The sequence below is a fragment of the Benincasa hispida genome, chromosome 12, assembly GCF_009727055.1.
Source record: "Benincasa hispida cultivar B227 chromosome 12, ASM972705v1, whole genome shotgun sequence".
NCBI lineage: Eukaryota > Viridiplantae > Streptophyta > Magnoliopsida > Cucurbitales > Cucurbitaceae > Benincasa > Benincasa hispida.
The window spans coordinates 15,368,330-15,391,405 of record NC_052360.1 but is presented as its reverse complement, the minus strand read 5'-3'; the positions used below and the strand labels follow the sequence as shown (position 1 = coordinate 15,391,405).

The following is a 23,076-nucleotide window of genomic DNA, read 5'->3' as shown; positions in this document are numbered from 1 at the left end:
AAATAGTATGCGATGTATTGGAAATGGATGTATGTCACATATTGTTAGGGAGACCATGGCAATATGATACTCGAACCGCCACTAGCTTTCCTCTTCTTGAATGTGATAATAGAATTCCTTTCTTGCTTCTTATTACCTCAATTCCTAAGAAGTATTTCAACATGCTCAAATCTTTTGTATGGAATTGACTATGAAGAAAGATCTTTAGAGACTGGATGCCTGAAGCATCATCACCAATAATCACAATATCATCCACATATACAACTAACAAGATGACACCACCCTCAGATCTCTTAAAAAAGACTGAATGATCTGACCTACTCTTCCGCATTCCAAAGCTTTCAATCACCTGACTAAATTTACCAAACCAAGCTCGTGGGCTCTGCTTTAATCCATATAAAGATTTACAAAAGCGACACACCGCTCCATTCTCCTCCTGAGCAACAAACCCTAGTGGTTGCTCCATATACACCTCTTCCTGAAGATCACCATGAAGAAATGCATTTTTAATATCAAGCTGATGTAAAGGCCAATGATTGATTAAAGCTAATGAAATAAACAACCTCACAGATGGCATTTTTGCTACAGGAGAAAAAGTATCAGCATAGTCAATGCCATAAGTTTGTGCGTAGCCTTTCGCTACGAGACGCGCTTTTAACTGAGCAACAGAACCATCAGGATTGACTTTAACTGCAAACACCCATTTGCAACTGATAGCCTTCTTTCCTGCAGGGAGAGAAACTAAATCCCAAGTACAATTATCATCTAAGGCAGTCATCTCCTCCACCATTGCGGCACATCAACCAGGATGAGACAAAGCCTCATGAACAGCTTTCAGGATGGATACAGACTCTAAGGATGCAATGAATGAACATGTGGAAGGTGACAAATGGTTATATGAAACAAAAGAGGAAATAGGATGAGCATAAGTACGTTTACCTTTACGAAGAGCAATAGGAAGATCATCACCCGCTTCTGGATCTAATGACGAAGAAGACTCTGGTACAAGGCATGGAACTGGAGGAGGTTGTCGTTGAGTATAGACCTTAACGATGGGAGGAAGAGATGAATCAGGAAGAGTAGAGGTAGCCACAGGAAGAGGATCGGGAGGAGAAATAACTGCGTAGACAAGGAAATCATCCTCTAATTCCTTATGCTCCCCCTGACTCTTATTCGAAAAGAAAGACGGTGATGAGAAAAATGGGGTATATTCAAAAAATGTGATATCAGAAGAGACTAAATATTTATTAAGACTAGGACAATAATACCGATACCCCTTTTGGCCACAGGAATAACCAAGGAAAATACATTTTAAGGACTTTGGATCCAACTTGGTATGCTGAGGCTGAACGTCCTGAACAAAGCAGGTACAATCAAATATTTTGGGTTGAATGGGAAACAAATGTTGCTTGGGGCATAAAGTACGAAAAGGTATCACCCTTAAGAATGGAAGAGGGCATGCGATTTATTAAGAAACAAGCTGTGGAAACAGCATCAGCCCAAAAGGATTTTGGAACATGCATCTGAAACATCAAAGCTCTGGCTGTCTCAAGAAATTAACGATTCTTTCGTTCTGCAACCCCGTTTTGAGATGGAGTATCAACACAAGAAGATTGATGAAGAATGCCATGGGCATCTAAATAAGACTTGAGTGTATGAGAGAAAATATTCCTTAGCATTATCACTCCGTAGGATTTTAAGAATACCACTAAACTGAGTTTGAATTTCGGCATGGAAAATACGAAAATGAGAAAGTAACTCAGAACAACTTTTCATTAAATATAACCACGTAACACGAGAATAGTCATCGACAAATGTAACAAAATACCTAAACCCTCCTTTGGACTCAACAGGACAAGGACCCCAACATCAGAATGGACTAATTCAAAAGGAGCACTAGCTCGTTTATTGACTCGAGGATACGAACTCAAACGATGAAATTTAGCAAACTGACATGACTCACAATCGAAAGAAGACAAATGTTGAAGTTGTGGACGAAGACTCTTCAACACAAAGATAGACGGATGACCCAAACGACAATGCTCTTTAAAGTGAGACGACATGCTAAAGTATGTGATGGCCATAGGTGTTTGTGGTTCAAAGATGTAAAGACCTCCAACTTCCCGCCCTTTACCAATAGTCTGTTTCGTCGTAAGATCCTGAAATAAACAATAACCAGGAAAAAAGGAGACACAACAATGAAGATCACGAGTGAGTTTACTGACCGAAATCAAGTTAAACGAGAAATTTGGTAAATTTAAAACTGATGACAAAGAAATTGATTCGGTGAGATGGACGGTTCCTGATCCTAAAACAGGAGTGGAGGTTCCATCCGCTATAGTGACATTAGGTGACAAGGTAGATGTACAAAGGGTAGAGAATAAACTGGGGTTACCTGACATATGGTCTGTAGCGCCAGCGTCAATGACCCATTTTGACGTGGAGGAAAGAAGGCATTTAGAAATGTTACCTGTCTCTGCGATGGTCATAATGAGTAGAAGATGATGCCCTCAATGACTCTTGATACTGCTGAAATTTAGCAAACTCCCCTGCAGAAATCGTAATTGAATTGTCAAGATTATCAGGAGTAAAGGCGACATGTGCAGAGGGTGATGGCATCCTCTGACCCTTATTCAACAATCTTCTACATTCACGTTTCGTATGGCCAGGTTTATGACAATAATAGCAAACAACACCTCCTAGATTTGATCTCCATGAATAGTAGTTGGATCCATTCAACTTATGTTCAGTTACTTTTGACACCATAGGAACAATCTCAGACATTACTGGTTTCTTATCAGCCATTACCTCAAAAAGTAGACACTGGACAGCAAAGAATCAAACCCTAATTTACCGAAGAGATGTCTACACAAGCAATGAGTATATCTATATATCCCAAACAAACACACCACCAAGAAGAGCCAACAATACTGAGGAAACCTCACTGAAGACGAACGAAAAACGGCGGCGCACGCAACTACACGCACCGGCACGTGGACGGACAGTAGGCTAGAACCTGTCTCTTATACACATCTAGATGTGTATAAGAGACAGGAGTATATCTATATATCCCAAACAAACACACCACCAAGAAGAGCCAACAATACTGAGGAAACCTCACTGAAGACGAACGAAAAACGGCGGCGCACGCAACTACACGCACCGGCACGTGGACGGACAACAGGCTGGAACAGGCGGCACGTGAGCCTCACGCACTGGTCAAATGGCAACCAGACTTTGAGGGTTTTGTAGATCGACGGCTGGGCTTCTCTTTGGAATGAGCGGTGTCAAAAAAACAACCCTTTTTTTTTCCAGCGGCGGCGACTAACGACGGCGAACGAACCGAAGACGGCGACTGTGAGTAAACTCACCTCTCCACAAAACCCTAAACGTATCACAAATGGGTTTTAAATTCTCAAACCCAAAGGTTCACAAAAACCCTAAGTTTATTTAGAGAGCTCTGATACCATGTAAAACTCTTAGGTTTGAGAAAGAATCAGAATGCTTTATTCATTCACCAAAGATATGAATATATACAAGTGTACAAAGCATAGAAAAGGAAAATATCACAAAATATTTACAAGAATGGAAAATCCTAATTATAGAATAACATACACCAAGCTTTACCACTGCTTTTAATTTGTTGGAATGCCAACAGACTAAAATAGCCGGAAGTGACTCTTCAATCATCAAGGATAGGCAGGAATTGGATTCGGTTGTAGCAGACCCTTCTTACTCAGACCATTTGAATTCTTAAGCATTCAAAAAGCCCCCTCATCATTTCCCATTACTCAAGAACTCGGGTCCCACATTGACATAATCATTGTTCTCTAAAGAAGCCCAAGGGTCCCCTTCAGCATCCCCACACCAAAATCCTAGTCCACTTTTAACAGAGGACCTCCCTTGTGCCAAGAATATCCCTACAGCTCTTTATGATCGAGCATCAAAACCTACAAGCAAGCCTCACCTCTAAAACCTTACTGAAAACACTTCATAAGAAAGAAAACTTCATTCCGAAACAGCTGGACATCCATGATGAATGCAGACCTGCTCGAAGATTGTTGTATCAAGGTGCAAAATCCTACTTGCTTTAGTAACAAGTCGGATTATCCTCTTTATAATCCTCGACCATTTTCTTATTTTGATTTTAAAATTGGCGGCTCAAACGTAGCCTTTGTGCGAGGTACCTCCGAGTCTCAACAAGTTGCTAATCAAAACTACGATTCAGATGAAGATTCATTAGTCAGCATCAGTAGTGAAGAATTAGACAGATCAGTCCCTGAAACTCTCCAAGAGGAGGAAGAACTCGGTGATGATCACCACAATGCATTGCAATGCATTTTCCAATTAGAAGAAGAATTCATGACAGATTGCAACAACTTCCCCCTCATAAAGCCTATTGACAAGAAGGAAATTCCAACCAATCTGATTTTTGTCGTGGAAGATTGTGACTTGATCTTAGGATAATCCCAAGTGCTATACCATGAAGATCCTGTCATGGAACACAAGAGGCCTGAGCGATGCCTCTAAAAGAATGGCTATAAGAAGAAGCATTAAGAAAATCAATCCAGACTTGGTCCTAATTCAAGAAACTAAGAGATTTTTTTTTATAACAGCTTTATAAAGGAACTATGGAGTTCCAAAGACATCGGATGGGATTTTGTGGAAGCTCTGGGCAAATCAAGAGGCATCTTAACCATGTGGGATGAAAGTAAAATTACAATCTCAGAGGTGCTAAAAGGAGGCTATTCGTTATCTGTAAAATGCCTCATTATATGTAAGAAAACTTGTTGGATCACAAATGTATATGGTCCCACATACTACAAAGAAAGAAAACACATTTGGCCGGAATTATTCTCGCTCTCAGACTACTGTTGTGAACCTTGGTGTGTAGGTGGTGATTTTAAAATCACAAGGACCCAAGAATGGTTTCCAACAGGGAGATCAACAAAAGGAATGAAAAAGTTTAACAAATTCTTTGACTCAGCAAAGTTAATGGAAATCTCTCTTAACAATGGTTGATTTACATGGTCAAGAGAAGGGCCCAAAGTATCACGTTCGCTTCTTGATAGATTCCTAATTTCCAATGCCTGGGATGATTCTTTTGCAAACACTAGAGTTATAAGGCAAGCACGCATCTGTTCAGATCACTTCCCCATTCTACTTGAAGCAGGTTCTTTTGAATAGGGACTTTCCCCCTTCAAATTTTGTAACAGTTGGTTAACCATCAAAGATAGTTGCAGAGCTATTAAAAACACCTTGAGTACGGAGATCAACAGGTTTGAGCTGGCTTTGTTATTGCCACCAAGCTAAGGAAAGTCAAGATTGCTTTAAAAACCTGGAACGCAGAATTTAAGACTAAAAGAAAAAGAATAGAGGAAGAGCTATTAAAAGAAATTGAAAAGTATGACCTACAAGCTGAAGACTACGAAAATCTGGAAATGGAAAGGGATTTGAGAACCTCCTTGAAAGCTGAGTTATTATCTCTTTACAGAATTGATGAAAGGAACTTAAGACAAAAAAAGCAAACTTAATTGGTTAAGTTTAGGAGATGAAAACACCAAATTCTTCCACCGTTTTTGGATGCAAAGAGGAGAAGGAACCTTATCTCATAACTACTAAATGATCAAGGAATTGCAACACACTCCTTCAAGGAAATTGAAGGCCTAATATTAGACTTTTACTCCTCTTTGTACACCAAATCCCCTGGCCTAAGATCAATCCCTCTCAAATTTCAATGGCCTTGTCAACAGTACTCAAAATACCTTGTTGACAACCAAGTTCACCACGGTTGAAATCAGATTGGCTTTAAACTCGTTGGGTAAAAATAAGGCCCCCGGCCCGGATGGATTCAAAGTTGGATTCCTCATAAAATTCTGGAATTTTTTCAAAGACAAGTTCCAGGAACTCTTTGAAAATTTTTATGGAAATGGAAAGTTGAACTCATGTATAAAAGAGAATTTTATCAGCCTGATTCAAAAGAAAAAAGATGTTGTCCGGGTGTGATTTCAAACCAATTAGTTTAACTACTTTGACATACAAAATTGTTGATACTAGCTGAGAGACTAAAGAAGATAATGCCAAGCATAATTGATACTACACAAAGTGCCTTTATTGAAGGAAGACAAATCCTAGACCCAATTCTCATAGCCAACGAAGTAGTAGAGGAATATTGTTCAAAGAAGAAAAAAAGGGTGGATCTTAAAACTTGACTTAGAGAAAGCATTTGATTGTGTTGATTGGGTGTTTCTTGAAAAAATCCTCGTTGAAAAGAACTTTGATTCAAGATGGATGATGTGGATGATGGGTTGTGTCTCTAACCCAAAATACTCAATTTTCATAAACAGAAAGGTAGAATCCAAGCTACAAGAGGCATAAGGCAAGGCGACCCTCTTTCGCCTTTTCTTTTTCTATTAGTCAGTGAGGTTTTAAGCGCACTACTGACCAGACTTCATGAGAAAAGAAAATTTGAAGGCTTCCTAGTGGGCAAAGATAGAGTTCATGTCTCCATCTTGCAATTTGCTGATGATACGTTAATATTCTATAAAAATGATGCGAAGATGTTAGAAAACTTAAAGAAATCAATTGAACTCTTCGAGTGGTGTTCAGGGCTGAAGATAAATTGGGACAAATCAGCTTTAAATGGTATCAATATCGATAATATCAAGCTAAAAGCAGAAGCATCCAGATTGAATTGCATGGTTGTCCACCTCCCTTTCATGTACCTTGGCCTCCCGTTAGGTGGCTATCCAAAACAAGTGACTTTCTGGCAACCAATGATTGATAAAATTCAAAGCAAATTGGACAAATGGAAAAGATACAATCTCTCTAGAGGAAGACGTTCTACTCTTTGTAAGTCTGTATTATCTCACATCCCTTTATACTACATGTCAATTTTCTTGATGCCAGAAAAGGTGATCCAGATTATTGAAAGACTATTGAGAAACTTTTTCTGGGAAGGGCACTCAGGAAGTAAACTAAAGCACTTAGTTAAATGGGATTTTGTCACTCGCTCGCAAGAAGATGGTGGGCTTGGCATTGGAGGTCTGAAAATTTAAAACCAAAGCCTTCTAGCCAAATGGGGGTGGAAGTTTATCATTGATGAAAAATCCCTTTGGAGTCAAGTGATAAAAAGTATCCATGCTAGAAGCACGTTCGGCTGGCATACCAATGGAAAAGCTAACTGCAGCTTACGAAGTCCTTGGGTTAACATATCAAGGACTTGGTTAAAAATAGAAGCTTTGGCATCTTTTAAAATAGGCAACGGTAGAAGGGTTTCTTTTTGGAACAACCCTTGGTTGGACTTTGTTCCTCTAAAAACCTCCTTCCCAAGTCTTTACACCATTTCTACTAAGCCTGACGGAGCTGTCCATGATTTTTGGGATGATGCGCTAGAATTATGGTCCATCCAATTCTGAAGACTACTAAAGGATGATGAGTTAGAATATTTCCAACTCCTTATTGGACAACTTTCCACCTCTACACTAAATTTGGTTCCAGATAAAAGATGGTGGACTTTAGAATCAAATTGGTCCTTTTCAGTAAAATCCCTTGTCAAACATCTATCCTTGGCCTCTCCAATTGGAAAACGCCTAGAATCGGCATTGCGGAAATCTAAAAGTCCGAGGATAAACATTATGATTTGGATAATGCTGAATGGACTGCTAAATTGTGCAGATATTCTGCAAAAGAAGCTCCCTACTCACTATATCTCACCACAGGCTTGTTCTCTCTGCTTGGCAAACTCTGAAAATCTGCTACACTTATTCTTTAGATGTGTGTATGCATAAAAATGTTGGCTCTATTTGCTTAATTGCTTTAATACCAGTTGGGTATTCGGTAATGACTTCAAGGCTAATGTCCTCCAACTTCTGATTGGTCCTAAAATGAAAAAGAAGCCAAGATTAATTTGGATCAATGCAGTAAGGCCTTGTTATCAGAATTATGGTTCGAAAGGAATCAAATAGTGTTTCATGACAAAGATTCTCCTTGGACGTACAGATTCGAGACAGCTCGTATTAATGCCTCTTCTTGGTGCTCTCTATACAAAGATTTTGAAGATTTCTCCATTCAAGACATCAGCCTCAACTCGAACGCCTTCATATTTCCTCCAACTTATGTTGAATGTATTTTGTTCAGGTTATTTACACTTGTGTAAGCCCATTGTACCAGGCACGGCTTTTATGTCATTGTTTTGTCATCTTTACTTTTCTATTTAGGATATGATGAGAGTGCTAAGGAGGTGTCAACCTAGTTGAGATGTCCGGGTGCACTTGCTGATCTATCTTTCTTGTTCTTGTGTCTTTTCAATTATATTGTAACATCTTTCATTATCTTAATGAAGAGGTTTGTTTCATTTTTCAAAAAAAAATAAACGTTGCATTGAAGCCTATACCGACTCTGACTAGGCAGGTTCTACTGTTGATAGAAAGTCGACGTCTGGGTACTGCACATTTGTCTGGGGCAACCTGGTCACTTGGAGAAGTAAGAAACGGGGGGTTATAGCCAGAAGTAGTGTTGAAGCCGAGTACCAGGCCATGAGTTTAGGGATATGTGAAGAGATTTGGTTAAAGAAAGTGTTGACAGATCTTCATCAAGACAGCGAACTTCCAATGAAATTGTTTTGCGACAATAAAGCAGTAATAAGTATTGCAAATAATCCAATTCAGCATGATAAAACTAAACATGTTGAGATCAATAGACATTTCATCAAGGAAAGACTAGACAATGGAAGCATATGCATTCCCTACATTCCTTCAAATCAGCAGGTTGCAGACGTCTTCACAAAAGGATTATTGAGACAGAGTTTTGACTATTGTATCAGCAAGTTGGGTCTTATTGATATTTACGCCCCAACTTGAGGGGGAGTGTCGAAAATAGTTGTATTGCCCTAGGGGCATATTTGTAATTTTTCCATTGACCTAAGGTTTCCTCTTGTCTATTTATTTGAGTAGTCTCCTTGTATTTTATGTATCATTTCAAGAATAAAAAATAAGTCTCTATCGTGGTTTTTTCTCCCAGGTTCTAGGGTTTTCCACGTAAACCATTTGTGTTCTTCTTCTCCTTCATCTTTTATTTTCATCAAACCCTAACCTAATACCAAAGAAGTTTTTGCAGAAGTAAGAAGATAAAAAAGTAGGAAGAAACTAATGTTAGGATTGTCTGCAAGCTTTGAACCTGAAGGATCGGCTTTAATTGCTTGAAATCTTGGTAATGAGGTACGTATAAATACTCATGATAACTGTTATAATTGAAATCAGAGCTACACAGGAACTGATAATCGGCCACAGAAACCAAGACTATGGTGTGAGCATTGTAGAAAACCAGGCCACACTAAAGAAGTGTGTTGGGATATTCATGGCAAACCTCTAGATTGGAAGCCAAACAAGGGAACGGGCGATAGACGAAGAAAGGCCAACCAAACAAGTGCAACAACCGAAGGTAACATTACCCCTGAAAATAATGTGTTTACTAAGGAGCAATTGGATCTTCTCCAAAAACGCTTTGGTCAACCCAAATCTACTAAAAAAAACATCAGAAACAAGTGTAGCTACAGTTGCACAATCAGGTGACTTCCTTTATGTCCTTAATGCAACTAAAGAAAATTTTCGTACTTGGATTATTGATTCTGGAACTTCAGACCACATGACGGGCGATATCTCACTTTTAACTAATTATGTCCACTATAGCGATCAAATCACTGTAAAAATTATTGATGGTACCTATTTAAAAGTGATGTGAACTGGCAATATTTTTATCTCTAAAGATTTTATGTTAGAAAATGTGTTACATGTTCCAAAACTTAGATGCAATCTTCTTTCCATAAGCAAACACTTGTGAAAAAGTGCATTGCAACTTTCCACTCACATAATTGCATATTTTATGATTTGAATTCGAGGAAGACAAATGGCAATGCTAAGGAATCCTCTGGTCTCTACATACTAAATGCTTCCAAGTCTCATGTTAAGGAGTTAAGTCATAGCAAATCTATTTTTGTTGTTTCTAAAAACAATTATGATAGTACATAATGTTATGGCATAATTGTTTAGGACATTATAATTTTCTATATTTGAAATGAATTTTTCCAAATATTTTTAATAAAAGTCCTCAGGTTTTCCAATGCAAGTCTTGTGAAATGGCAAAGTTGGCTCGAACTTCATATCCGGTAAGCACTTATAAACCCTCTCATCCTTTTTCTATAATGCATAGTGATGTTTGGGGACCTAGTAAAGTTCAAAATATAACAGGAGCCAAATAATTTGTTTCCTTTATTGATGATCACACTAGACTTACTTGGATCTTTTTAATGAAAGAAAAATCTGAGATTACTATCAAATTTAAAAATATGTGTGTCATGATCCTCAACCTCTTTAACACAAAAATCCAAATCCTTCACACTGATAATGCTAAGGATTATTTGAACACTTCCGTAGGGAACTTTCTAAAAGAAAAAGATATTGCCCACCTAAGTACATGCCCTAACACTCCCCAACAAAATTAAATTGCGGAAAGGAAAAATAGACATCTCTTAGAAGTTTCTAGAGCTTTAATGCTTTTCGCTAACACCCCCCATCGTTTTTGGGAAGAAGCTGTTCTGACAGCCACATACCTTATTAATAGAATTCCCTCTCGAACATTAGGCTTCAAAACTCCCTTACAAAAACTTAAGGCATAATAGATTATTCTCTCAAGTTCCTTTAAAAATATTTGGTTGTACAATTTTTGTTCAAGATCATTGACCCAATAGGAGTAAACTAGATCCTAAGGCAATCAAATGTATATTTCTAGGTCATGCTCCGAGCCAAAAAGGATACAAATGCTATTCACCAACCATGGAAAAATTTTATACCTCCATGAATGTAACCTTCTTTGAAACACAAACATATTTTCAAAAGCAAGATATCATCAAACCTTCCATACTTGTTGAAAACAAAGGAATCCCAATGACAATCTTCATTGAAGAAAGTGTTCCCTTCCTACAGAAACTGATATTTCCAACCAAAGCACAGTCGAATGTAGGAAAGATCCCATGGTCTATAATGAAACTGATATTCCCAACCAAAACATACTCGGATGTACGAAAGATCCCATAGTCTATACTCGAAGAAAAATAAACACCTTTGGACAAGTGCTTAGTCAAAATCCGACCGAAATACAGGAAAATCATGTCCCCAACTCCACAACGGAAATCCTTACAAAAGACCTCGATCTTCCTATTGCAAAACGGAAAGGAGTAAGAACTTGTACGATGCATCCTCTTTAAAACAATCTTTCTTATAAACATCTCTCTCCCAAGTTCAAAGCATTCACAACTACCTTATACAACATAGCATTCCTAACAACGTCTATGAAGCTCTTAAAGACCCCAATTGGAAGCAAGCTGTATTAAACGAAATAAATGCCTTGGAAAAGAACAACACATGGAAAATAACAAATCTACCCCCAGAAAAGAACACGGTAGGATGAAAATGGATCTTTACCATCAATACAAAGCTAATGGAGAAATCGATAGGCTCAAAGCTAGACTTGTTGCCAAAGGATTCTCACCCAGTCTTACGGCATTGACTACCAAGAAGCATTTGCCCTAGTAGCAAAATTAAATACTATCCGTATCCTTTTTTCTGTAGGAGTGAATAATGATTGGATACTTCACCAATTAGATATAAAGAACGCCTTCCTTAATGGAGACTTAAAAAAAGTGTATATCCATATACCCACCGGTATAGAATCAACTAAAACCATGAATAAGGTATGCAAACTCAAGAAATCCCTTTATGGCTTAAAACAATCCCCTAGAGCCTGGTTTGAAAAGTTTTCAAAAGTAGTAAAGAACAACGGGTACTTGCAATGTCAATCTGACCATGCCCTCTTTGTCAACATCCTTGCAAGGGTAAAATAGCAATTATCATCGTTTATGTAGATGACATTATCCTTACAGGAGACCATGAAGAAGAAATAAGAAAACTAAAACTACTCTTAGCCAAGGAATTTGAAGCAAAAGACTTAGGCAACCTTAAATACTTCCTAGGGTTGGAAGTGGCCTGCTCAAAGAAAGGTTTGAGCATTTCTCAACGAAAACATATCCTTGATCTCTTAAAGGAAACTGGTATGCTTGGATGTAAGCCTGCTAATACTCCCATCGACACAAATCATCACGTAAGCAAAGAAAACACCATGGTTAACAAAGATCAATATCAAAGACTAGTTGGAAAACTAATTTACCTAACACACTAGACCTGATATTTGTTTTGCAGTAAGCTTTGTAAGTCAGTTTATGAATAATCCAACTGAAGAAAATATGCAAGTTGTTTATACAATACTCAGGTACTGGAAAGGAACTCCAGGAGAAGGATTGTACTTCAAGAAATCTAGGAAAAGAAACATTGAAGTATTCACAGATGTTGATTGGGCAAGCCAAAAAATAGACAAAAGATCAACAACTGGATATTGTACCTTTGTTTGGGGAAACCTAGTCACTTGGCGGAGCAAGAAACAATCGGTTGTATCTAGGAGTCGTGCTGGAGCTGAACTAAGGGCACTAGCTCAAGGAATATGTGAAGGAATTTAGCTCAAAAACATCCTATCGGAACTTAAAATCACATTAGAAGAACCAATGGAGGTATACTATGACAATCAAGCTACTATAGGTATTACGAAAGACCTGGTCCATATGATCGCATAAAACATGTGATATTGATCGACACTTTATTAAAGAGAAAATTCAAAACAAAAGTGTCTCCATATGCTAAATACCCACCAAGATGCAAATTGTTGATATTCTTACAAAAGCTCTATTTAAGAACACTTTTAAAGTCTTAAAAGCCAAGCTGGACTTAGTCAACATATACAGTCCTGCTTGAAGGAGATAATATAGAAAGTCTTCTTTTTCCCTGTTTCTTTGGAATTTTATTTTGTAATTAGTATTCATTCTTTTTCTGTAATATTCTTTCATTATTTCCATTCTTTGTACCATTGATTATCTTTGCCATATTTGGCTTTTATCATTTTATATATTAGGACTATACCCATTTGTAAAGGAATGAGAAAAATACAGAGAATTGAGAAATTTAAATAGATACAATAAGTTTGCAAATTCAGTTAGGTCCTTCATTGTAGTTCCTCATGTGCAATTCAAAGACAAAAGGCAATCATGAACCATATGCCTTTTTAGTTGAATGAATTATCGATTCACATGAAAACCAAATGTAATAAAGGAAAAGTGTGCCCACTATTTGTAGGTATATGTATATCGTAGTGCATTAACATTATATAATTAACTTCAAAAATAATATAAATGTATGACTATCTCCTATTAGATCATCGATATGTGGGCACCGTCATATAATAACAGAAGTACTCACAGAAGCAAGTTCCAGGGTAGAGCATCGTATATTGTTCCCATGCTTCAAGACCTGAATTTTGGTTAAAAAGGTGTAACTCAAACAATTGCAAAGACATCAACAAGAAAGCAAGTCTTTTTTTTTTTTTTTTCAGAAACAGAAACAAAGCTTTTCATTGAACTAAATCAACAAGAAAGCAAGTGTCATGCTTAACCTGAATAAACTTGCTAGGAAGCTTTCCTTGGACATCTTTGTGAGGAATGCTCAAGTAAAACCCTTGCCTATTATTGAAAGGCAGTTTTAAATTGGGTAACTTGTACTCCTCTCGGTATTTGTTAGCAAGATTATGTATAGCTGGCATGAACAGAGGCTTTTAATTCATAATATGAAAGACATCTAGAACAAAGATATTAACTGATAGACCCAATTTATTAACAGGAGAAAAACCTTCACTAGTATCACAGAACGTCCTTCTTGCAATATCCAACAGTCCATCAATTCCAGCCTTAACCGCAAAACATTGTTGAGTGCGGGCAATAAAAGGAACCCTTGCATGAAGAACGTCTTCGTCGATCACTTCTTCAATCCTGCAACATGACAACTTCTTTAAAATGAAAGAAATAGATAACCACTTAACTGAGGGCTTCTGTCGATGAGGCCATATTCAAACATAAGTCAATTAAAATCTTTGAGAAAAAATGGTTTGCTAGTCAAAAAGATCATATTATTAGGATTTTGTAGTCAATAGCAGGAGCCAGGTTACCTCTTTCTAATGGTTGCAAATTTTTCGTTTTCACAAACAGATTTGTAAATGTTTGCAAGAAGAAAACTCTTTGCTTCCTTAAGTACCTGAAATTTTGAACGGAGCTATCGCAAGTATGTACTGGAGTTTTAAAGAACCTTTTATGTATTTCGAAAGGAAATTACCTTTGAGAGTAAAGGCAATGCCTCAAGGGCAGTTTTTAGAAGAATAATGCTAGATATCAAATTTTGGCTCTTTTTAGCATTAGCAGCACGCAAAACTTCATTTGTAGCTTTCTTTTGCTTGAAACAGAAGTGACAAAGTACTCTGTCTGAATTAGAAAATGGAAAGATGATTATGTACAAAACCTTAACCTAGATCTTTTGTTTCACTTCTTTTTTTTTTTCCTCTCTTTTTGCACTTCATCATTGCTGTAGATGTAGACTTACCAGTCTCTTTAGGAAATTTACGAAGAGCTTGAGAAAGCCCGAAAAATAATTGTTCATTGCTCATCAATTCATCCTAGAAAAGAAAAGGAAAAGGTTAGGAGCAGCACCTTGTCAATGAAGTATCTGGCATCTACTGAAGTATAAAAGAACAAATTGTTTTATTTAATCAATATCAAACAACGACCCTCAATATCTCCACAATAGGATGATATTATCCACTTTAGGCATAAATCCTCGTGACTTTGCTTTTGGTTTCACTCAAAAGGCCACATATCATTGAGATAGTTGTCCTCACTTATATCCTGTGGATCTTCCCCTTATCTAGTTAATGTGGAACTTTGATCACACTCACACTCTATCAAAATTTAATATTCTAGCCAATTGGAGGTTGAAATCGGGTATTAATCCAAGAAATTTATGGACAAAAGTAAATAGTTCCACAGACGGTAAGAACAAGCTGTGCTGTGCAGGCTGAAATTTTGCATTTTACAGAATTGATTTAAAATGTGCATTGTTGATGCATTACTTCGTCACACTGAGTTCAATGTAGGAAGATGCTGCAATTGTTGGTCATAGTGAGTTCAATGTAAGAAGATCCCTCCTGTAACAATTGAGGGGAATTTGATAGATGGATTCATTCAAAAGGAGGATTCTATAACTTTCTATAGGAGCCCCAGCATAGTTCGTCTCGCTCCACCATTCTCTCTATAAGTGCCAACTCATGGCAATGTTGGTTGGCTAGCTCACAATAACATTGTTATCCTAGCCTATTTGACTTACAGGTTTTTCTTTCGTACTGATTTGGAAAAAGTCCTCTCTCAGGAAGGCCATGGTTCAAATCACAACCAAAAAAAAAAAAAAAAGAAAACCTATGAGCTATGGCAGGGCTAAGAATGTTTTTACAAGTTCTAATTCGACTTGTTGTTACTTGACACTGTAAAAAGAAATAGTGGGTAGGGCGGCCACACGTTCTTTGAGAAGACTTGTAATTGTTACTAAAAGAATTAAGAAATCCAAGCCCATCATCAGCAAGTTCTAAAACAATTTTGCTATAAAAAATCACATAAAAAGACTTCATCTGCTACTTGAATTTCCTTCCTCTGATCACTGATGCACAAAAGACATGCAACCCATATATGAAAACGACTCTTTCCAGATAAGGTGCATATGGTTGATACCCTAACTAACTCTGATATACTGCTTACAAATTTTAGATCATAAAACATGTATTTATATATAAGAACTAAAATTTCTCTGTGCCTAAATATCACGACAATTGAACCATACAATTTTAGTTCACCACAAATTTAGCTATGAAAACCATAAATCACGTATGATACTGACCAGGCAATCCAGACGGGCATTAATGGTTTCAATATCTTTTAATGGCTGCAAAAGATTGGCACGAAGAAGTCTAGACCTGTAACAAAAATTTGACCAAAATTGCAGTGACAGTAAAGCACAAAACTTTATAACAAACATGGGACTAAAAACATACGTATGCACACGAGTACTTAGCAATAACTATACATCAAAATAATTTTTTCTTTGGTATTAACAACTCATCTACATGATATTCAATTGCATGTCATCAAATACTAGTTTAGATGACAACATGATGAGGTAAGACGATCAACTTTGCAGCAACAGGTGGAAAAGAAAAAATCAACCAACGTGTATTCCCATACCCTCCTATAGTTTTTGTTGTCTTGAGCATGTTGTACAGACTTCTCTTCTTGTTACTTGTTCCCCAAAGGTTGGAGTGAAGTGGCTCAATAATTTCTAAATTCTGAACGCTGCCACCAAACAATTCAGCATTTAATCAGAAATCCACAGTCATCTTGATTAGCTGTTACACATAGTTGTAAGGAAAAGAGAAATGAAGGAAACCTCGTTGCATCAATGCTCACATGATCAGATGAGCCATTGAACGTGACCTAAAATTTACAACTGAACCATCAGGATGGACTAAGAACTCCAGAACCAAAGGTAAGGTTCATGAATTCATTCAGAAGACAAATAAAAACTGATATTTGAAGTCAAAGAGAGAACAAGTATTTTAAGCCTAGTCCCTAAAGTTAATTACATATCTAGATGATAGGTTCTTCTCTGCATAGTACTTTATCTTTCAAAAACACAAGTCTAGAATATAGAACAACAGAAGTCAAAAAGTGAAAAGGAATGAGCTGTAGTGAAAATAGAAGTAACAGAATTATTATTATCATTTGGGGGAAGGGGAAAAAAAACAACTGTATTAACAAGGGGTCAGACCCTTAAATTCGGTTTGATATGTTTCAAATTCGTGACTCAACCAATATGTAGGAAAATCCTTGTTTAGTGGTTATAATTACTGATGATATAAACAACCTTTGCACATGTAGTAATCCTACACGTATGGAGCATCAGAGCTTCACCAATCAAAAAAGCTATAGGGAAAATAAATTTCTTTGTAAAGTAATGTTGAAAATGAAAAGCAAAGAATGCCTACTGGAGTACCCATATTTTGAATAATATAATAAATTTGACTGACTAACATCTGTAAAGAAGAGAATAACGTAAGAAATAAGGTGTAGCTTCTTTATTTACTCAACCAAGATGGAAAGAAAGGACAATAAAATTAAATAATTAATTTCCCAATCTTAGGTCAGAAATCTTATACACATACCAAGATGAGGTAGATAAGTTGAGTAACCATCTTACAGAACTACAGAAACTTGACTTATTAGCTCAGTAATATTGGTTATTGTGAGATTATTTTTCATATAGTGAATCTCATTCAAGCATCAGGAGAAAGTTTAAACCATTGAATTCTGTTCATTTCTACTACCATCTCAGAGAGGCAAATTTACCAATAAAGAGTGATTGGTCACGATTATCCCCTTCTCTGCTTCAATCCTGAGCATCAAGAAGCTGGTTCATTAGTGAAAGCTCAGCATTCAAGCCAACAAGAATACTCCCAACAAAATATTGCCAATGCTCGACAAGAATTCTCTAAAGAAAATATTAGCATCATAAGACTGACACTTTCCCTCCCTTCTTATTTGTTACCAAATTAACCTAACCAATAGTTCTCATATCAAAATAGTAGAAAACCGATACAGATAATACCACTTAATGCTAGCAGCAGCAGCAGCCAGGCAGAGATAGTACTGTTTGTAATAAGTTTCTAAACCAAGAGCTGAAGGCTCCTTGGCTGCCAGATTCTTAATCAGAACAGCACCCTGTAAAGTTCGACCAAGATATGTTCTAAGCACACTGATAAAAGAACAGCATCCAATACAGTAACCATCAAACAAAACTTTAAAAGAAAAGAGACAGAGGAAAAAACCTTTGTGTCATCAAAGCAAGCACGAGCCATTACAACCTACAGAGTTTCAAATTCAATTTAAGTTTCTCTATAAAGGCAAGCAATCTCCACAGGCAAGCAATTTAAGCTGAACCTTCTTCACTGTAGCAAAAAATCTATCAGCCAAAACAGAAACTCCAACCATGCCATCAGGTGCGAGCTTGTTTGGAGGAACAAGTATAACCATTGGATCATAGAAATGTAGCAAAGTTTTTGTATTCTGGTACGAGCTGCTGGTCTCTATATATTGAGAAAGATGAAGTGAAGCTGACCTCAAGTCAAATGCAGCAACTCCAACCTGTACGGAGATTGATGTCCATTAAGCTATTATCCGATGTTGGTAGCCGAAGCCTAATCTTCGGCAAGCAGTTAGGACATACAATCGTGACAATTTTTTATATGGTAAAATGAAGTAAATTCTATCTCTCAGACTCGTGCCCATGTTAGAGAATGAAGCACTCCAATTTAAGCAAAAGAATGATCTACTGAACCGCAAAACAAGCTCCAAATTGCATATCTCAGCAGCATAAATCATCATTTCATTACTCAATCAGTTCATGCAAAGGCATTTAAGCTAAATGAAATGCACAAAGAGCATTGGTACATATAAATTCATCATACGCGGACTGTATATTCTAGTTTTAGGAGATGGCGCAGAATAATTTGGCCGTAGAATTACCACGTCATTTCTTTATAAAACGTTGCATCAAGGAACTCTCAGATTACTCATTGTTCTTGTTTCCAGAATCACGAAATGCTTAAACTAAAGGCAGAATAAGAAAATGTAGGAATTGTTTTCCTTTCAACTTCCGTATTTTCTCAGAAAACGAATGATACAAGCGATCGTGAGGAATTGCAGAAACATACCTCCTTAGCTCTGTTCTCTATTAGACCGATAACGAAGCTCGATCTCTCGCCTGCATCGTCTTCCATTTTCTCTCTCGCTGAACTCTATTCAAACTTCAAACAATCTCTTTAGCGGGCGCCAGTTACGTCCTATTTATAGAGCTCTAGCACTTCAACGTCGAGCCGTGGAAATGATATGGACCCAGAAATTTAGCGCGAGACGATGCCAGTGGGGGGCAAAATTTATATACATTATTTTTAAAAATAATACGTACAACTATGATGGGAGGACTCGGTAGCCGGTAGACTATAAAAAGATGGTATAACTTAATATCACCTATTTGATGTAATTTTGGCTTTAAATAGCGTCGGATATATTAAATAAGGGGCAATTGCAACTTTAATAAAAAAACAATTGAAAATTTGAAGCGTTTCACTAGTTTGTGCTTTTTTGCAAACATGACAAATCTCATCCGTGCAGTCATGATTGACTCACCTGAAATTTGATTGTTATCTGGTTTCTATGTGATTGTTATTTAATTGTTATCTTGTTTTCATTTGATTTTTATTATTATATGATTGTTATCTAATTACTATATGATATATTAATTATCAATGATAGTGATTATTGTTTGATTACTGTTTGATTGCTATTTTATATTGATTGTTATCTAATTACTAATTTGTTATCTAATGGTTGTTTGATTGTTATTAGATATTGAATATTTTTTATTGTCAATAATATCAATTGCTATTTGATTGTTGTCTAATTACTATCTAATACTTGTTATCAATTATATAGATTGTTATGTGATAATGATTGTCAAATTGTCAATGATACTAATTGTTACCTGATCGTTGTCTGATTACGACAATCAAATAGCAATCAGTGATACCAATTGTTATTTGATTGTTATCTAATTTCTATTTGATCCTGATTACTTTATTACTGCTATCTAATTATCTATGAAGCACAGACACAGATACAAATACGAGATATAGATACGATAGGATACGACGATACGTCGATTTCTAAAAGATTAGGATATTGATACATTGAAAATACGTTTTATTTTTCTTAAAAAATCTGGGGTATAGATAAATTTAACATACAATTTAATGACAATAATACAAAATACATTACAAACATTGTAATACAATATAAAAAGTAACATCTAAGATGTTGAAGGAAAATGGTCAATAAAATACAATAGAAAAGTGACTCGTATTGACTAGGGAAGAAGAAGAAGATTAGAGGGAGAAATATGAAGATAAACGAATAAATTCTTTGTTGAATTGTCGGAGATATTTAAGTGGATTATATTTTGGTGGACTTTGTGGGGACTCAAATTTGGAGATGAAGATTAGATAATTCTAGGGTTTGGCCTTTTATTTTTCTTTTTCTTTTAGTTTTGGCCTCAAGTAGTGAGTTTTTTAAATAGACTGTCTAGTTTTAGATTTAGAAATATTAGACGAGTTGTTTATTTTTTTTCTTTAAAAAAAAGGTACGCATAACTACGTCAAATCGCGTGTCAGACATGTATCCAGGAAGTATCTGGAAGTATTGATATCTAATGTGTGTCTAATACGGATTATTTATCTCACATGAAGTATCTGTGCTTCATAGCTAATTATTATGCAGTTTCTTTTTTATGTTTGGAGCCACAATGGAGATAATCGATAAAATAGTTATTTGGCGTAGCTGGATATGAGATTGGAGAATTTGAAAGATTTGAAATTTAGAAATTTAGAATTGAATTAGGAAATTTTGATTTGTTAGTTTTAATATGAAATTTGATGTTTGAAACAATATACATATGAGAAGAAAAAGGGCAAAACCACATATGTTTAGAATTGATACACTTGGAATATCATGCTTATAAAATGAAACACACATGTTTTACTTTAAAATAAATTACTGATTGAATGTTGATTATTATAAGATATACTTGTTAATATACACGTTTTAAGTGAAACAAACATGCCAACCCCACAACTCATATTCACCCTCAATTGGACTAGCCCGATTGAGGTAGAGAGTTTTGCATGGCCTTTTAACCATGCATTAGATTTTAAAGATGAAATTGTCCCCGTGCATGCGTTAAGATTTAGCATTTAAAAGCTTATTTTAAGATAGTTAATCTGAAGGCTGGTAATTTACCCATTTCCATTTATGTAACTCAATTATTGTAGTATTAAAGAAGTATGATTACATTGAGAGTAACGACTGGTGAATCAATAGTCATAATTCAACCCAAAAGTCGAGCACGTCAAGGATTGAAATGTGTAACTGTCCGAATAGTGATGATTCAGGTGGGAAAATCAATGAATCAATGATTAGTAATAGCTTAGAAGTCGAAGAGGCAAGCTAGCTTCAGTTATCACATGGACGACCTATATAATTCAAGAGGTATGTTTTTTTTTTTAACTCACACAAGTTTTTACTGGTAGAATCAAATTCAAACTCGATTCTAACTTGAGCGTCAGAGTGAATTTGGCTCAACACTACACTGGTGTTAGTTATATTCACATTTTTGCGGGATAACAAGTTATTCTCCTCAAAAGCAAATACAAATTTATCATTTGGTGCTATTTTTGGTATCAACAGTTAGCATCGTTTGTGGGGAGAAGTAGCAAACTCTTTTAGCCCTATCACCACATTTTGTGTGCGAACCATGAGCAACAACGTGAACAAAGAGAATCTCCCAACTGATAGGGATGATTCTGATCGAAAATTAGCCAGCTCTGAAATATGCGACTTTAGCTGCCAAAGTAGATAGCTCAGGTCAGAACCTGAGCCAAATCATGGACCTTACAGCTAAGGTGTTTAAGGGTCACCTACATAGACTCATACTTTATAGGTGACCCTTAAACACCTTAGCTGTAAGGGCCTTTGTAAACGGATCAACAATTTTGTGTTCCGAAGCTATCTGTGTGATGATCACGTCTCTGTGATACACAACCTCTCAGATGAGATGATACTTCCGCTCTATATGTTTCTCGCACTTGTGACTTCTAGGCTCTTGAAAATTAGCCACAATACCACTATTATCACAATAAAGTGTGATGGGCTTCAACATGTCTAGAACGACTTCCTGATCAGTCAAGAACTTTCTAAGCCATACAGCTTCCTTAGCAGCTTCACAAGCCACTACATACTCAACCTTCATGGTGGAGACAACGATGCACCTTTACTTGGTCCTTCTCCAGACTACGGCTCCTTCGTTAAGAGTGAACACCGATCCTAGTGTGGATTTCCTAAAATCCTTATCAATATGAAAATCAGATTCAGTGTATCCTATAAGGATTAAATCCTTTGAACTATACACGAGCATGTAGTCCTTTGTTCTCCGCAAATACTTGAGCATATTCTCAACGATGGTTCAGTGATCTAATCCTGGATTAGATTGATATCTACTAACTATCCCCACTACATAGCTGATGTCAAGTCTAGTACATAACATCACATACATCAGGCTGCCAACAATTGATGCATATGGGATCCGTCTCATTTTCTCAATCTCTCGAGTGTCTTAGGACACTATTCCTTAGACAATGTAACTTCGTGCCCTAAAGGCAATAAGCCCCTCTTAGAGTTCTGCATCGGATATTTGACAAGTATCTTGTCAATATACGACGCTTGAAACAGAGCTAACACTTTGTTCTTTCGATCCCTAAAGATCTAAATACCTAGAATAAATTGAGTCTCTCTCAAATTTTTCATTTGGAATTGGGTCGCTAGCCAATTCTTAACCTTAGTCAGTAAACCTATATCATTCCTAATGAGTAGGTTATCATCTACATATAATACTAAAAAAACTATTGAACTGTTGATGGTTTTTTTGTAAACACAAGGCTCATCAACGTTTTGACCAAAGCCATAAGATTTGATCATTGTATCAAAACTTATGTTCCAAGATCGAGATGTTTGTTTCAGTCCACAAATGGACCGATTAAGCTTGCAAACCTTTTGCTCTTGACCTTGGGTTATGAATCCCTCGGGCTGCACCATGTAAATGGTCTCCCCAAGATTGTCATTCAGAAAGGCAACCTTGACGTCTATTTGCCAAATCTCATAATCATAGTATGAGGCAATGAACAGGAGTATCCAAATAGATTTAAGCATGGCAACAGGTGAGAAAGTTCTCTCATAGTCGACTCCCTCAACTTGGGTATAACCCTTTACCACTAATCTAGCATTGAAGGTTTGTACCTTCCCATCAACACCCTGTTTCCTCTTGTAGATCCATTTGCAACCTATAGGTTTAACCCCATCAGGTTGGTCTATAAAATCCCATACTGAATTGAAGTATGTAGACTTCATTTCAAGATCCACTGCTTTGATTCAATCAT

The 23,076-nt window shown here is 36.6% G+C and overlaps 1 protein-coding gene across 2 annotated transcripts in view; it reads right to left on the bottom strand.

Moving 5' to 3' along the window:
* LOC120092892 (DNA mismatch repair protein MSH4) overlaps positions 1–18,914 on the bottom strand; it is a 33,052-nt gene extending 14,138 nt beyond the window's left edge. For both annotated transcript variants that reach the window (XM_039051134.1, XM_039051135.1), the window contains exons 1-14: positions 18,745–18,914; positions 17,972–18,175; positions 17,860–17,895; positions 17,640–17,752; positions 17,381–17,426; positions 16,422–16,468; positions 16,220–16,327; positions 15,876–15,951; positions 14,532–14,604; positions 14,268–14,413; positions 14,104–14,189; positions 13,788–13,927; positions 13,555–13,694; positions 13,362–13,412 (exon numbers count right to left, since the gene is read on the bottom strand). In XM_039051134.1, the coding sequence (XP_038907062.1) occupies positions 13,362–13,412; positions 13,555–13,694; positions 13,788–13,927; positions 14,104–14,189; positions 14,268–14,413; positions 14,532–14,604; positions 15,876–15,951; positions 16,220–16,327; positions 16,422–16,468; positions 17,381–17,426; positions 17,640–17,752; positions 17,860–17,895; positions 17,972–18,175; positions 18,745–18,810 (1,332 nt within the window). In that variant the 5' untranslated portion in view covers positions 18,811–18,914. The remainder of the gene's footprint in view (positions 1–13,361; positions 13,413–13,554; positions 13,695–13,787; positions 13,928–14,103; positions 14,190–14,267; positions 14,414–14,531; positions 14,605–15,875; positions 15,952–16,219; positions 16,328–16,421; positions 16,469–17,380; positions 17,427–17,639; positions 17,753–17,859; positions 17,896–17,971; positions 18,176–18,744) is intronic.
* Between the last annotated feature and the right edge of the window lie 4,162 nt (positions 18,915–23,076).